Raw genomic sequence first — 15,343 nt, forward strand, 5'->3', positions numbered from 1 at the left:
TGTGACATGATTCTGTGGAAACAGAAAGTTAAAACCTACTTTGTAACGATCTTCATCAAGTTAAATATGAATGTTAAATATGTATGTTGTGTACTGAACTCTGGGATATTATAGCCAAAAGAATATTTTAGTGGAGACAAGCAGGAGGAGATGCAAACCTGCTCAGAGTAAGGATGTATGTTTTTCAGTGCAATTAAAAAAAATATATATAAAAAAAAAAAAAGACACACTTTTGTTTTAGTTTATTTTTTGGCTAAAAGGTTACATGGAGGGACTTTATTATTATTTTTTTTAAAGGGCATTAAATTAAGTTGTAGGCTACTAATTACAGATTAAATATGTTCATTCCTACATCAATAACACTGTTGTTCTTAGAGGTGTTTTCTGCAGAGGTCATTGCTATGGCGACACCTCGGGTCACCCATGCACTTGGTTCAATTTACTTTGCCCTGGGTGCTCAGCTAATTATGCGTCCAATCATTCATCACGGGCGAAAACAAGGTGTGAACTGTGAGAGGGTGTGAGTGGCTTAACACCATTAACACACTGATCATGGTTAACCTAAAGGACAAACGATGGCCTTTTCTTTAGGCCTTTTCACATGTTCTAAACAGTTACGTGAAATATGAAGCTTAAGTTAAAGGTGCACTTTGTAAGTTTTCTAGTAGCGGATCCACCACCTGCTTGTTTCCATGGAGATGTACGGCTTTGTCTCTGGAAAATTAAATTTGTCTATCTCCATGGAGGCATGAAAGTAACACTACTACGCCAGTAATTTGTTGTAGAAACATCCCAGCTCACAGTAAGATATGTTTTAAGGTAAATTGTAATTGTTATTGGATAAATGCCTAATTCCTCCACCAGAAAAGCATCTTTAACAAGGGTTAATTTAGCCCGTTTTGCAATCGTGGTTTTTACTCTGACACACCCACTGATAATTACTATTACATAATTTATGATAGGACAAAGTGTACAGTTACATGCCTAAGTTTATTACTGGTTAAACATAATTAGTTTTTGACGTACACTTACAAAAACTTGCCCGTCCTACTCCCTTTTCCAAACTCAAAAGCATCTAAGATAAATCTGAAATGAAATTAATAAAGTAATCCAGTCAATTTGTATACCAGAACTTTATTTACCCCATGTAAAAAGTAAAATTTAAAAAAAAGGAAATTACTTATTTACAATAGTTATTTAACAGAAAACAAATGAAGCTGAAAGTTTCAAGCCTGTTGATTTTATTTCATGTAAGATACATTTTTCATTGAACCCTAACCCAGACATATTCACATTTTTATGATTGATATCCATAAATCGTAGATAACATAAGTGCTAGAAGTGACATAAACCACAGCAAAAACAAGCTGGCCATAATCCAAAAACGTTCATTTTGTCTTTTTTTTTTTTTTTTTAACTTCTTGGGTTATTTTTAAAGACATGACCCCAAGAAGTTAATATACAATTGGTCATGTTTTAAAATATGACAATGATTTTGAATTGCCATTTACTTAGAGTTAATGTTTACAACTATGAGATCTTTTTATTCATAAATCACAGTATACTTTCAAGACTCAAGCTAGTTTGATTAATGAATACAGCATTTAGTTCATTTATTTTGTATTACTAGCACCAAAAGGCCTTAAACTCACTGCTAATATTCAAGTTGAGTTATTCCCAGATTTTCTCATCAAAATCCAATGGTTACAAATTTAGTTTTAGTAGAAAAACCAGAGGAAAATCAGGCTCCAGATCCATTTCCCAAACTCAACCTTCAATTATTAAGACTGTTGAATGTACCACTTCTCTCTGCAGAATTAAAAAGGCAGATTTTCTTGAGCACATGATCTTCCCCGGCTCTCCACGTGAGCCTCAATTTCAGCCTCAATTTCGCTGGATGACCATAAAGCTACGGTCCTCTCCTCCACCTCTTCTCCTCTCCTCTTCCTCAACCATGTCCAAAAGTCATCTTCACACTAGTGCTGTTTCCTCCTGAATGAACAACCTGCAAGAACAACAAAAGAAAGAAAATAGTTAATGAAAACGTTTAGAATTAGGTTAGAACAATGTTGGGAAAAAATATAGAACATCTCTGACAAGTAATGCCATTTTGTTATTATCTACTGCTACTACTACAATATTTGTTGCGATATTTTGAAGAGGATAATATAATTGTAGATGGGACACTTTTTTGCTTTTAAAATACCTTGACAAGATTTTGGTGTGAATTATTACCGTCATAATCCCAAGTATTAAAGTAAAAAACATATCTCTTCATGTTGCCTGCACTGAAATGAATCATGGCATATGTAGTTCCCTATGTTTATAAGATGTTGCTATTATAAAACCATGCATTTAAGCAAAGGAACTTGTAATTCGATATACTGTGAAAGTCCACGATATTATTGTGAGACTTTTGACGATACGATATCACGATATTTCAATTATTATTACATCCCTAAGGTTAGTGATAACTTTTATGTCTTTGATTCCGCTAGACAAAAAGAAACATTTGCAGAGGTCTAAACTACATGATTACATATGGTGAGATGTATTAATAGCTAAATAATTCCAGCCTTTTGCAGTTATAATTCATATATTAAACATTAGGGATGTGCAAAAATATCGAAATATCGGTATATCTTATCATATAATGTGATGATACAGTATCGATATCGTGGGCTGCTGTGTCGATATCTCGCCAAGAGTATTTTAGTATATTTTACCAAATAATTTTGTGACAATGCTAGTTTTGTTGCTTGTTCAGAGGAAGGACACTCATTCATGCGACATATTTGACATTTTCACTGTTTATGATTTAAATGTTTGTGTTTCATATGAACTTTGCACAAGAAGTGTTTTAACAAAAACTTTTAGTATCGCAGTGATGATTTAGCAATTTTTTTTTATTGAACCGTATGAAACCGATTTGAAATATCAAATTGAATCAAAAGTGCACTGAATCGAGACATGTATCATATTGTGGCCTATGTATCAAGGTTTGCATCATATCGACATCTTCTTAATGATACCCAGCCCAAATAAACATCCAAGAATGCTGTCAAGACTATCAACACTAGCCCACAGATACACCCATGTAAAAATACTGTCCAAACTTTTTTACTTACTTATTTTTAATTTTACAGATGTTCTAAACCAAATGTGAATGTCTTGTAAATTAATTAACACTTTGTACCAAACTCCAATAGCCCTTTTTCTGTTACCATGGTAGCTATTGGCAGGCAGTAACCTTGACTATTAAGCTCAAATGATTCATAGACAAACTGAATAAACCACCTGACATTTAAACCAATGTACCAACATGTGGAGTGTCATCTTTAAGACCACTTGGATTGTTTCTAGTGTTTGCTGAAGTTATTGCAAAGTTGTTCTTTGTTTGTTCTGGCAGATGAGGGAGTTGAAAGAATCACATCAGATGCCCTTCAGTTAGATCCACATCTGTTGCCAGAGTTACTGTACGCCTTTATAGACACCCTTTTCATAAAGAAATGAATGAAAGGGCAACACAAAGGCAAAGGAGAGCCAATAAAGTTAAATCAAACACAACAGACGACAAACATCTTACTGACCCAGACTAAAAGCAACAGTTAAAGTAGCATTTGATGATATGGAGTAATACACTGCAGTGCACACATCTAATAAAACACATTTGTGTATTAGTGGTACTTTAGTTCAAGTGCTGCTGCAATAGATGATCAACATTTAATATTGGCCCAGACTAAATCAACAGTTTAAGAAGCATTTGGTGATAATTATGCTGGACAAATCTAATAATGAAGCATATTTTCAAGGTGTGTTGGGATGTACGTATGTGCTGAGATAATACCTGAACCACATACCCTTCCATTGGTGGGTGAAAGCTTAACTCACTGCACCAGTTACCCCAATGGGATGATGACACATGGTATGATAGCAGGTTTCCCAGTGGTAGATAATAACAACTATAGTCTTCCATAGTACAAATTACTAAACAAGCTGCACAATACGCCAGCAAATTATATCTGACGATGCTTTTAGCTTCACATTTACTTTGCAGATACAAGACTGGTTAAAGTCTTAGTAAATGGCTCAAGACCGAAACTGGGCAGAAATGGGGCTGGGCAAAATGCCATAAAAAACTTTTCTGGCTTTTCTGTTTAATGTACATCTGTGCTAAAACACACAAACATGGTTCCATCCTCTCCTTCTATTAATCATCCTCTGACTGACAGGCGGGTTTAAACGATCACACACAGCAGAACTCAGAAGAAGCAAATAATATTTAATAATAATTGCCCCTCTGCGATTACCAACTGTGATTATAAACTCAAAATTAGGGCTGCAACTAACAATTATTTTAGTAGTCAACAACAAAATTCTGGATTAGTTCAGAAATATTTTAGTTTTGTTTTGACATTTTGATATAATAATGGATTTGTCTTCTTTATAACGTCTTTTTTCATGCATTTTTTAGTATTTTTTTTGTAATTGGCTAGTCATGATTGGTCAATTCATTGGAGCACATCTCAAAATTATACTTTTTTTTTTTTTCTTTAGCACATTACAGACTCAAAAACAGAAAACTGTATTAAGATACCATGTGCAAGATCTGCGCTCCATGTTGTATCTGTGTTTGTGCTCCAGTCCATAGACATTAGATAATAATGGTTGTTAAAGGTGCATTGTGCAACTTTTCTGGTGAAGGGTCCATCACCTGCTTGTCTTCATGGAGATGTTATTGCTTTGTCTAGAATGTTCCACAGTAGAGATTAAATTTAAGGCAGACAACTATAGGCTACATTACAAGCCAGACTTGTGGAAATGCAATCCAAGGAATCCAGGGAGAATTATTGTATTTTTGAGCAACAGAAACACCCATAATTGACGGCACCAGACGATAGCAGGACAGAGGAGCTCATTCAAGAGGCTCCACTCAAACACTCACGACTACATTCATACAATACTCCATACAGATATACAACAACTCACCCTTATGTAACAGATAAGCCTGTTTCTGTCAATCATCATCATATCATCTTTGCATGTTTCCTAATGACCTCTTGTAAACTGTATTTATATTACTTTTTTTAAACTTACTGTACAAACCTTTATATAATTTATGTCTTATTGATACAGATCTATTGCTATTTTTTATTGCTACTTATTTAGAAGTTTATTACCCTGTTATTGTAATCTAATGTGACGTGTGAGCTACTGTGTCCAAGTAATTTCCCTTGTGGATCAATAAAGTCTGTCTAAGTCTAATGAATAAATGTTAGATATGCGTTTAATGTCATACCATGGAGCATTTCAGACAAAGCAATATCATCTTCATGGAGACAAGCTGGTGATGGACTCTCCAACACAAACGTTGCACAATGCACCTTTAAATAAAAAGTACAAGTTTAACGTGTTTTGTACCTTCTGTGAGTCTGGCTTTCCCACCCGTGGGCTGACAGAGGACTGTGGAGCAGCCGACACACAGCACGACGGTTTGAGCATGACTGAACACGGTGGTGATTTTGTAGCAACCTTCAAAAACACACAAAAGTGAGAAGAGAAAGCAGCGGGAACGTGTAAATCATTGACTTTCGATAAACACTGAAAACTCATGTGTCCGTGCAAGTGTTGAGTTAAGAGGCAATTTGCCACTCAATTTGACAGCCACACGCTTTTCTGTATGCCTTATTTGACACCCTAGTCACCGGAAGAAATAATGATAGGGCAACACATAAAGGCAAAAGCGCAAATGGACAAATAACAGCAGGCTAGTTTCCCCATCCAGCAGTAAGAGGACCCCTGGGAGTATATGTGCTTTGAATTATTTCATATTAAAAAGAAGTGAATACGTGATGAAGATGGCTTAATGGTTGAGATTGAACAGTTAAGATTGTTTCTAGGTTAAATCATCTTAACAAAGTACATGGTAAAATAATGTGTAATTAATGTCTTTTCTGTGACATAGGAGTAAACAGGAAAGAATAATTATGGCTTAAAAGTCCTTTGATGGATATTTATTTTGACAACTTTCTAATTACTGGAATAACACGGTTTGTAGTGGGTAGAAAAAGGTTGAGAACTAGTCTTTAAAATTAATGGCTGCTTGAGCAATAATAAATTAAGACAAATTAAACACAGATCTTACAAACCTGGACACTTAACATCCATAAAATATGAGTTGGGACATTGGACAAGGCGTTTTTTCTTGTGTCTCCTCTTTTCTACCTCCGGGGATGGGTTTAGTAGATCCTTTGCGAGCTGAATAATTAAGAAAAGAAAGTAAATATTTTATGTTAATGCAAATAAAGATTAGACTTTTTTTTTTCTTAAGAAACGAATAAGTAGATAAGCGATCCAGGACAGGAAGGAACAGACTGAAAATTTTCCAAGAGGTGACGACAACGTAACAACACTTGAAAAGAAAACTACGATTAATTTTAACGCAATTAACCCCTAAATGGCGACATTACTTTAGTATACCGTGTACATCTATTTTAATCTGCTGTCAAACCAAAACTAATATTTTTACACGCTCAATTTTAGCAACGTGGACAGCTCTTCTTGCACGTGCTTCGCCATTACGCGAGTGCACGATTTGTAAGCACAGAAAATCACATATAACGTGACAAGGCATAGCAGACCCAAATTTCAACAATATTATAGACGTTAATCTACTGAAATAACCACTTTTTACAGTCTGGTTGCACAATATTTGCTTTTTAACTACTTACTGGCATGTCTGCGTGTCTGGACTTTTACCGGAAATCACTGCCTCTCAATCCCGGAAGTTGGCCGCGCAATAATAAACACATTTTTAAAAAGCAACTTACAAAGGTACAGTTTTAAACTTTTAACATTTATAGTAAAAGTGTATAACCTATTTCACCTGTTTCTAACATCAGATATTTTTATTTTTTAATTAATTATTTTTTCTCAATATAATTTATTTTGTATTAGTGGTCTTAATTTGACCCAATTATATCTTATCGGTACCATTACTAAGATTAGGGCGACCAGACGTCCCTATTTACCGGGGACAGTCCCCTTTTTTGAGCTCTGTGTCCCCTGTCACAACAGATTTATCCAAAAAACAGTGATTTGTCTCAGTTTTATACAAGAAATCTCCCAGGTGTCTCTATTTTTGATGAATCTGATACCTGCCAACAGTAGAGAGAGGCATAAATTGTCATTTGTTTAGGTAAAATACAGAAAAGCTGCTTAAAATTGACCAAAACTCAAAGAAAATTAGTGCCGAGTGCGTTTTTTCTTAATTACGCACGCGTTTCACGATGTTTTAATACCAACTAACCCAAACCAGGGATGTCCTAGTTTTTTTTATTTTGAAAATCTGGTCACCCTAACTAAAATATTACATTTTTCATATAGACAAGTAATAATTTTGCTGACATAGCGAAAAGTTATGAAAAACAGTGTGGGTAAAAATGAAGAAAGAGCCCCATCTAGTGTCTAGTTCGTGTCCATGCCGCTTGTACTTCCCACTACGTTGACTACCAGTGGATCCGGGTGGAAGCAAAGTTTTTTGGAGTCTGAAAAAACACGTAGCCATCCCGGAATGTTTGCAAACTGCTAAAGACTGGCTGTCAGGGGAATGTAAAATACTTTGGATATATTTGGCGCTGAACACGTATCTGCGGTTGTCTTTGCGCATTTGGGATAGAGTGGAGTTTGATCCAAGATTGGTCCAAAACGGCGCAGTAGAGGCACTGAGGGGGATCGGAATTTACCGGTGACAAGGAAAAAGAGGACGCTTCCAACTACATGGGGCAGGCCTTTTAAATCACTACAAAGGAGACATCTACCAAGTATTAGGTCTATATGAAAGTAAGATCTTCAAGGAGTGAGTGAACTTTGTGCTATCCGCGCGCCATGGCAAAAAAGTACGATTTTTTGTACAAACTGTTGCTCATCGGAGACAGTGGTGTTGGAAAAACGTGTCTTATCATTCGTTTTGCAGAAGATAATTTCAACTCTACTTACATTTCCACCATTGGTACGTTACTGTGCTATTATGACATGTTGTGCCATTTTATTAAACCAAAACCATTACTAGTCTAAAATGTTTTTTTTAATGCATCTAGACCAGATTTCTTCCATTCTTCTTTTATTTTGAGTGCCTGAGAAAACTTACAAACTGGTTTCTGGTTTCATGTGGTGTGCTTAGACTGCTGTCATGTCTCAACTTGTCATTGAACTACCAGTCCACCACAATCTCTGCTGTTACTGTCTCATATCATTTTTTTTTTTTTTTTTTTCTTGTAGTATCTTCCCTGACCCTCTCCCCCATCTCTGCCTCTGATCTCATTCCTCTGTCTAGGCTCTCACAGGGTCCACCCACCCTCATTCCTATCTCTGTTAACCATCTCACTGCCTCCACAAGGACTGTAAAGTAGATTAGGGCATGTATAGCTCTACATGCGTCATAAAAGTCTCAACAAGTCAATGTAAAAGATGAAACAGGACTACGTCAGGACTAAATGGCCAAACCAGGATTAAACCAGAACTAAACCAGGGTTAAATCAATCAAACTTTAACCTTAGCATGACTTAATTATGCCTCAACTCTAGACTAAGGACTAAGTAGGGCAGATTAAACCAGGATAAAGACCAGGGCTTAAGGACTAAACCAGGTCTAAAATGGGGTTTTCCAGGAATAAACAAACCAGGACTTGACCAAGACTAAACCAGTAATTAATGCCATACCCAGCCTTAATCTGAGTAAGCAAAGACTAGACCTGGACTACAGATGAATCAGGGTGTTTCCAGACTATAGAAACAGGAATAAATCAGGAAATGTTGGTATCAAGTTTAAACCCACGCTACCAGGATGAAACCAGGGCAAAACTAGGCTTAGAAGTGGTGTCAAGAAGCTGGATTTTAGTATTTTAGAACTTTTACGATGCTGCCTCCTCCAGTTCCCAGATGGTCTCCAGTGATTTTGATTAAAGATTAAACAAAAACAGCCAAAACAGAACTATCAAACAGGAATGAGTAGCCTATGTTATGTTCTACAAAGAGAGGAAAAGAGAGAGAAGACACAAAACCCAAATATGGTCCGGGGGTGACCTATATATGAATGAATGGGGTGTGTGTTGGGTGGGTGGGTTTATGGTACATATTTATGCTGTTTTTGCTACATTTCTCATGCCCTTCCTATTTTCCCTTTACGTCTCCTTTAGGCATTGACTTTAAAGTGAAAACCATCGATGTGGATGGAAGGAAAGTGAAACTGCAAGTCTGGTAAGCGCGCACAGTTCTTATCTGCTAATGCGTTGTTGAATTTGACATTGTTGATAAGATAAAAAATCTCGTCCCAGTCGGCTCATTTTCCTGTAAAGTGCAGAAACATCCTCCTCAATATGTCATCTATGAAATAAAGAAAATATCTATATTATAGTTGACCCTGTGCAGCAAGACGAATTATCTTGTTTTTGTACATTCACAAAGGCACTACATGAATTACAAGGGCTGGGTATCATTAAGAAGTTGCCAATATGATACATCCCTCAATACAGTGCTCTTTCAATTTGATACGATATATTTCAAAACAAATTGATACAGTTTAATAAAAAACAAAGGCTAAATAATGGCTGTGATGCTAAAAGTCTTTGTTAAACCACTTCTCGTCCAACGTTAATATGAAAAACTTCCATTTTACTCATCAAAACAGTGAAAATGTCAAATGTGTTGCATAAAAGAGTTTCCTTCCACTAAACAAGCAACAAATCTGTAGCGCTGTGACAAAATAATTTAGTAAAATATACCAAAAAATACTCTTGGCAATATATCGATACAGCATCCCATGATATTGATGCTGTATCATCACATTAACCAATACGATATATATCGATATTTCAATATTTTTGCACACTCCTACTAATAACAAAATAATAATTTTCTCTCATCTTCACACGAGATGACCCAAAATATCAAATCTATTTGTTGTTGTTTTAATTAGAGATCTAAGATAAGAGAAGTTTGGTCTTTCCTGAATTGTTATACACTGGTAAACTACTATTGAAACTTTTAATAGATTTATATAAAAATACTATTACGTTGAAAATTTAAAATGCTGGTATATTATATAATTATATAAAAATACTAATTTTTTTAATAATCATTTTGGGTTTGAAAATGGGATTGAGTATCAAGCCTTTTCCTCTTTCTAGACCCACTATGTTCTCACACTAAGGCTCATTGTAAACAACAGTTACAGTCGCATCATTCACCTTCCCATTGTTTTAGTAAAAGTCATAAAAATGCCTCACAGCACTTTACACTAGTGGCCCTTTGTGTTCACCTTTACATCTGCGTGGCTGCTATTAAATGAAAATGAATTGCATGCCATTTATTTTAACGTGACAGGTTTATACTGTTCATTTAATCAATAAAATTTAATGAGACCGCTTCAAATCATTTCTTTATTAGTGTTGTCATAATATATAAACATGTCTAGCTCAGTATGCATGCTAAGGAAAAAGTTGAATACTTGGTATGTCACAGTAACCAAAATAACGTGATATTGCATCGTTAAGTCTCACAATAATGTTGTGGGCTGTCACAATATATCGAATTACAATTTTCTTTGCTTAAATACATGGTTTTATAGAAGCAACATCTCATAAACATAGGGAACTACATATCCCATGATTCATTTCAGTGCAGGCAACATAAAGAAATATGTTTTTTACTTGAATTCTTGGGATTATGATGGAAATAATTGACAGCAAAATCTTGTCAAAGTATTTTAAAAGCATCTACAATTATTTTATCCTCTGCAGAATATCGCAAGAACTATCGGACGGTGAGATACATATCATGATAATATTGTCCCGAGAGATTTGGATATCGTTACATCCCTATTGAATACTGAATTACAATTTCATTACCACAATGAAAATAAAAAACATTCTTTGTATGCAATTTTCAACACAATAAAATAGACTAAAATAAATCATGTAGTCTAAAATAACACTAGTTCTGTTAACATCAATACTACTCAAAAACCTTTACATTATCGGTAAATTAGCTTCTTTTCAACACTAGTTTTAGTATCGGTTAGTATGTGGTTATTTTTTTATTTCTTTGCCAACCCTATGATTATATTATGCATCTAATTGTGTACATGTACTTCATTTAGGGACACAGCGGGCCAGGAGAGGTTTAAGACAATAACAACAGCCTACTACAGAGGCGCCATGGTGAGTACAGGATGCCCATTAGACGGGTTAAATGGATAATTGGTCTGACTTCATCACCAGGGCTTTTGTGCTCTACCTGTAACTACCACCCACTCTAATACCCCCCATAGGGCATCATCCTGGTGTATGACATCACAGACGAGAAATCCTTCGAAAACATTCAGAACTGGATGAAGAGCATCAAAGAAGTAAGAGCCTTTACTACGCTGAAGTATTTTAACAACGCAGAGACAATCGCTGCACACAAGTTGTACAACAGGGGGTTTCAAATTTGGTGAATGCATGGTTTTGTCCTGGTTAAATCCTGGTTTAAATCCTGGTTTAGACCTGGTTTAGACTTCGTTTTAGTCCTGATTTTAATCCTGATTTTAGTCCTGGTTTAGACATAGTTTATACCTAGATTTACTCCTGGTTTAGACCTGGTTTAGACCTGGTTTTAGTCCTGATTTTAGTCCTGGTTTAGTCCTGGTTTAACTTCTGGTGTAGTCCTGGTGTAGTCCTGGTTTTAGTCCTGATTTTAGTCCTGAGTTTAGTCCTGATTTTAGTCCTGGTTTAGATCTGGTCTTAGCCCTGATTTTAGCTCTGATTTTAGTCCTGGTTTAGTCCTGGTTTAGTGCTGGTTTAGTCCTGATTTAGTCCTGGTTTTAGTTCTTGTTTAGTCCTGGTTAAGTTCTGGTTTAATCCTGGTTTTAGTTGTGATTTAGTCCTGGTTTTAGTCCTGATTTTAGTCCTGGTTTAGTCCTGGTTTTAGTTCTGGTTTAGAGGCGCTGCGTACAGGAGGAGTTGCGGCGTATACAAGGCAAAAGTTGACGCCCCAAACTATATGTAGGTTGTCAGAATTGCAGCATAATTTTACAGTTTACACACGCACCCACAATTACCGATACTGATACTGCTGCAGATGTGTACAGATGTGGACAGTTATTTTTTCTTCCAGTGTGTGTCGTGCCTCCCCAGTGGCTCTTTGGCGCCCCCCAGGGGAGGCGGGTCTCACCTATTGAAAACCGCTGTTGTACAACATTAAAGGACCCATATTATGTTATCTTTTGATCAAGGTGTTAATGTTGGTTCCTCATCACAAACACGCCTGGAGTTGTGTTTTGTTTTATTCACACATGTTTAAAGCACAAACCTGCTTATTTAGACTGAGCTCTTCTCTCAGAACAGAAAACACTCTGTTCCACTTTGTGATGTCATGTGGTAATACAGACAGTGTTCCTCTGTGTTTAATATCCGACTTGGAATTGACTATCTGTACTGAACAAAAGGTAAAAAGTAGCTGTTAACTTGAAACTACCACTACTGTGCATGACATCACAAGGGGAGCTTTGGAGATGTTGACAGATTAATAATAAAGGATTACCTGTACTCAAACATGTGAATTAAACAAAACAAACCTCCAGGTATGTTTTTGATGAGGTAACAGCAATATAACATGGCTTTAAGCTCACAAGAGTCAGTTTTTGCATAATATAGGACCTTTAAACCTTGACATGAAATTAAATTATACCAGTGGTGGAAGAAGTAATCTCTTTTATTAAGTACAGAATAGAGCAGCACAAAAAAACTTCAGTAAATGAGATCTAGGGTGAATCACTAATAGAAATGATCATGTTCAACATTTGTGTCCTTTTATAATACTTATGGTAAGCCCATGTAATCAATCCAGTGAGTTTCCAATCATGATTTTTACATGAATTAACTCAAGATCTAAACCACTCTCATTGACTGGTTGTCTGTATAGCTTTAAGTTCATGCTACTGGACTAACTGTGCCATAGCTGCAGAAATAGGCTCCTCATCTTTAATAATTGAATAATTCTGTTTCCTAGAATGCATCTGCTGGAGTCAGTCGGATGTTGCTCGGTAACAAATGTGACATTGAAGCCAAGCGGAAAGTTCCTAAGGAGACAGGAGAGAAGGTATTTACATGACCAGAATAATCAGTGGGCCCAGTAATTAGATCTGATTTCTGGTGTGTGTTTACTGTTTACATGCACAAAAGGAATGTGATCGTCAAAAAGCCTGGTGCTATGTCTCAGTTAATTAGTTAATTAGTGAGTCACGCTTGTATCTGGAAGACAAAATACAATGACAATACAATGACATACATTCTTCTTTCATTTTTGTGTTTGTTAGCCATGCTGTACAAGTGTAGATTCTGATCAGATTTTTGGTGTGCATGTAAACTTAGCCATTGAGAGGAGCAAATGAAGCATAATTATCATTACATGTGATGTGTTTGCCAAAGATAAACCGTGTCTATTTGTCTCTACAGCTGGCTAAGGATCATGGCATTCGGTTCTTTGAGACAAGCGCAAAGTCTAGCATCAATGTAGATGAGGTGGGCTAAAACATAACTTGTAACCATTTTATAAACACAATTTTTCTATTGCTTCATTTAATTTATCGAGATTTGTGATGTCTTCTTGAATTTTACAGTCCTTTTTGGCTTTGGCAAGTGATATTCTTCAAAAGTCCAACAAGAAAACAGTAAGGCCATGATTATATTTTTAAATTAATTTTATACAGCAGTATCTAATCAAACTATATTACGTAACCTTGCAACATCTTTGTTTAACAGGGTCATAGTGGTCGAGAGGTCAAAATCACCAGCAGCACAGAGAAAAAAGCTTCCAAATGTGTTCTTCTCTAGACGCTGGTCAGAATAATATTGCCATTTTAAGGACACTTCACTTTTGCTTAAAAACACATATCACATGTTTGGCTCCATCTTGTGGCGAAATGTATAAATGTACAAAAATATTTGGTATACTTGTAGAGAGGCAGACGGTTTTTTACTTTCTTATACTGTAACTTGGTACAGGTTTTCAGTTTTCAGGCTGTTTTGATATTTTTGTCATATAGGAAAAGCACACAGCTTAAACAATACCATTTTTAACTATTTCATATTAAAGGGAAGAAATATTTTATGTAATCTACATTGAGGAGGAAAAAATAAATAGTATTGGAAATGCTCTAGCCTGCACAGCCAACTAAATACAGACCACTATAGCTATGAATCGAGTAAAGTATATAGGCTTATGAAGGTGTAGAGAAAGTGGAAGACTGAATTGAGACAAGTGTAACATGAGATGACGGGGCGTATGAAGAATAATGGATTAAAGGATGTTAATAGTGGTGCTCGTGTGAATGGATACATTGCCTTTTAGGATGAGTGGTTTGATAAATGTAATACTTTCAATGGCTGTCTGAAGACCTTATAGGAATTTATCTGACATGACCAGTGTGTCCATGATTACAAATGTGTGTAGTTTGAGTTGTTATTTCAGTTACTTTGTGTGTGTATTTGCACACGTCACACACCTGCTGAATTAAACTTGTCTTTGGCTTTGTATTCAACACTCACTTGTGGTATCTTAAACTTTCTACTAAATCAGTAAATCATCAATCTATCGCACATTCTCTGTTGTTTGTGGATGCTGTGGGCAGATTCAGGGCCTCAAAGATGCTTCACTCATAAACTAAACTAACTTTAAAACCTCTTAATTCCCCCCCCCGCCTATCACTCTTACCTCCCACCTCCACTTCACTGTGATGGTATTTAAAGACTGCAGCCTTGAGCCGAGGGCCGTCGCTAGGCAACCACCCCTCCCGCAGCATCAGCACCACGGCGGTGCGCGCGCTGTGCCGCATCTTCGCGCGGCCTATACGTTGTGCGTGCCTTGTCATCACGCAGGGTAGGTTTCAGTTTGCAAACACGATACACCGCGTTCACAGCTCTGGGTGGTACAGGAAAAGGGCAAAGAAGATGGATAAATATAACTGATGTACTTCAGCTATGTGCTGTGTCCGGACATAGAGGGCGTAGATTTCGGATGACGTGAGCTGGGGAACAGTAGGCCCATGGTAAGCCTGCAATATACAGACTAGTGTAGGCAAATACATAGAGTATGATGAACACACGGGTTGAACGGGATACCCGCGTGACTGCAGGGAGAGGCAGAGGAGAGGGGGTGTCTCGGTTTTGAAGTGGACCACTGCAAAAGCACCGCAGGCCATTGCGCTCAATGAGATTTTAGCCTTCGCAACTTTCTGTTTTTGGCGCCGCAGATCGAATCGGTGTATTTGTTTGCATTTCTTCACTGAGACACTTATCGTGCCG

At 36.6% G+C, this 15,343-nt stretch overlaps 2 protein-coding genes across 2 annotated transcripts; one reads left to right on the forward strand and one right to left on the reverse strand.

The window, feature by feature from the left end:
• Window positions 1–1,114: 1,114 nt before the first annotated feature.
• rps27.2 (ribosomal protein S27, isoform 2) lies at window positions 1,115–6,808 on the reverse strand. The gene is made up of 4 exons (XM_020928053.2): window positions 6,732–6,808; window positions 6,150–6,258; window positions 5,422–5,532; window positions 1,115–2,005 (listed from the first exon to the last, which is right to left on the reverse strand). The coding sequence occupies exons 1-4, from the start codon at window positions 6,735–6,737 to the stop codon at window positions 1,977–1,979; spliced, it is 255 nt and encodes an 84-aa protein (XP_020783712.1). The 5' UTR covers window positions 6,738–6,808; the 3' UTR covers window positions 1,115–1,976.
• Window positions 6,809–7,518: 710 nt separating this feature from the next.
• Window positions 7,519–14,582, forward strand: rab13 (RAB13, member RAS oncogene family). Its single transcript, XM_020928052.2, has 8 exons — window positions 7,519–8,011; window positions 9,197–9,257; window positions 11,158–11,218; window positions 11,329–11,406; window positions 13,050–13,139; window positions 13,496–13,561; window positions 13,660–13,710; window positions 13,802–14,582. The coding sequence occupies exons 1-8, from the start codon at window positions 7,888–7,890 to the stop codon at window positions 13,871–13,873; spliced, it is 603 nt and encodes a 200-aa protein (XP_020783711.1). The 5' UTR covers window positions 7,519–7,887; the 3' UTR covers window positions 13,874–14,582.
• Window positions 14,583–15,343: the final 761 nt, after the last annotated feature.

The sequence above is a fragment of the Boleophthalmus pectinirostris genome, unplaced genomic scaffold (assembly GCF_026225935.1).
Source record: "Boleophthalmus pectinirostris isolate CB_2022bp ecotype Guang Dong unplaced genomic scaffold, ASM2622593v1 HiC_scaffold_6, whole genome shotgun sequence".
Lineage (NCBI taxonomy): Eukaryota > Metazoa > Chordata > Actinopteri > Gobiiformes > Gobiidae > Boleophthalmus > Boleophthalmus pectinirostris.

Excerpts from the sequence above, each read along its gene's own strand:
- rps27.2 (XM_020928053.2), bottom strand. Across the intron at positions 5,533-6,149 it reads TATGGATGTTAAGTGTCCAG|GTTGCTACAAAATCACCACC; the intron begins GTTTGTAAGATC and ends GTGTTTTTGAAG. Across the intron at positions 2,006-5,421 it reads GAAAGCCAGACTCACAGAAG|GTTGTTCATTCAGGAGGAAA; the intron begins GTACAAAACACG and ends TTGTTCTTGCAG.
- rab13 (XM_020928052.2), top strand. The coding sequence starts at position 7,888 with ATGGCAAAAAAGTACGATTTTTTGTACAAACTGTTGCTCATCGGAGAC. Across the intron at positions 8,012-9,196 it reads TACTTACATTTCCACCATTG|GCATTGACTTTAAAGTGAAA; the intron begins GTACGTTACTGT and ends CGTCTCCTTTAG. Across the intron at positions 11,219-11,328 it reads CCTACTACAGAGGCGCCATG|GGCATCATCCTGGTGTATGA; the intron begins GTGAGTACAGGA and ends TACCCCCCATAG.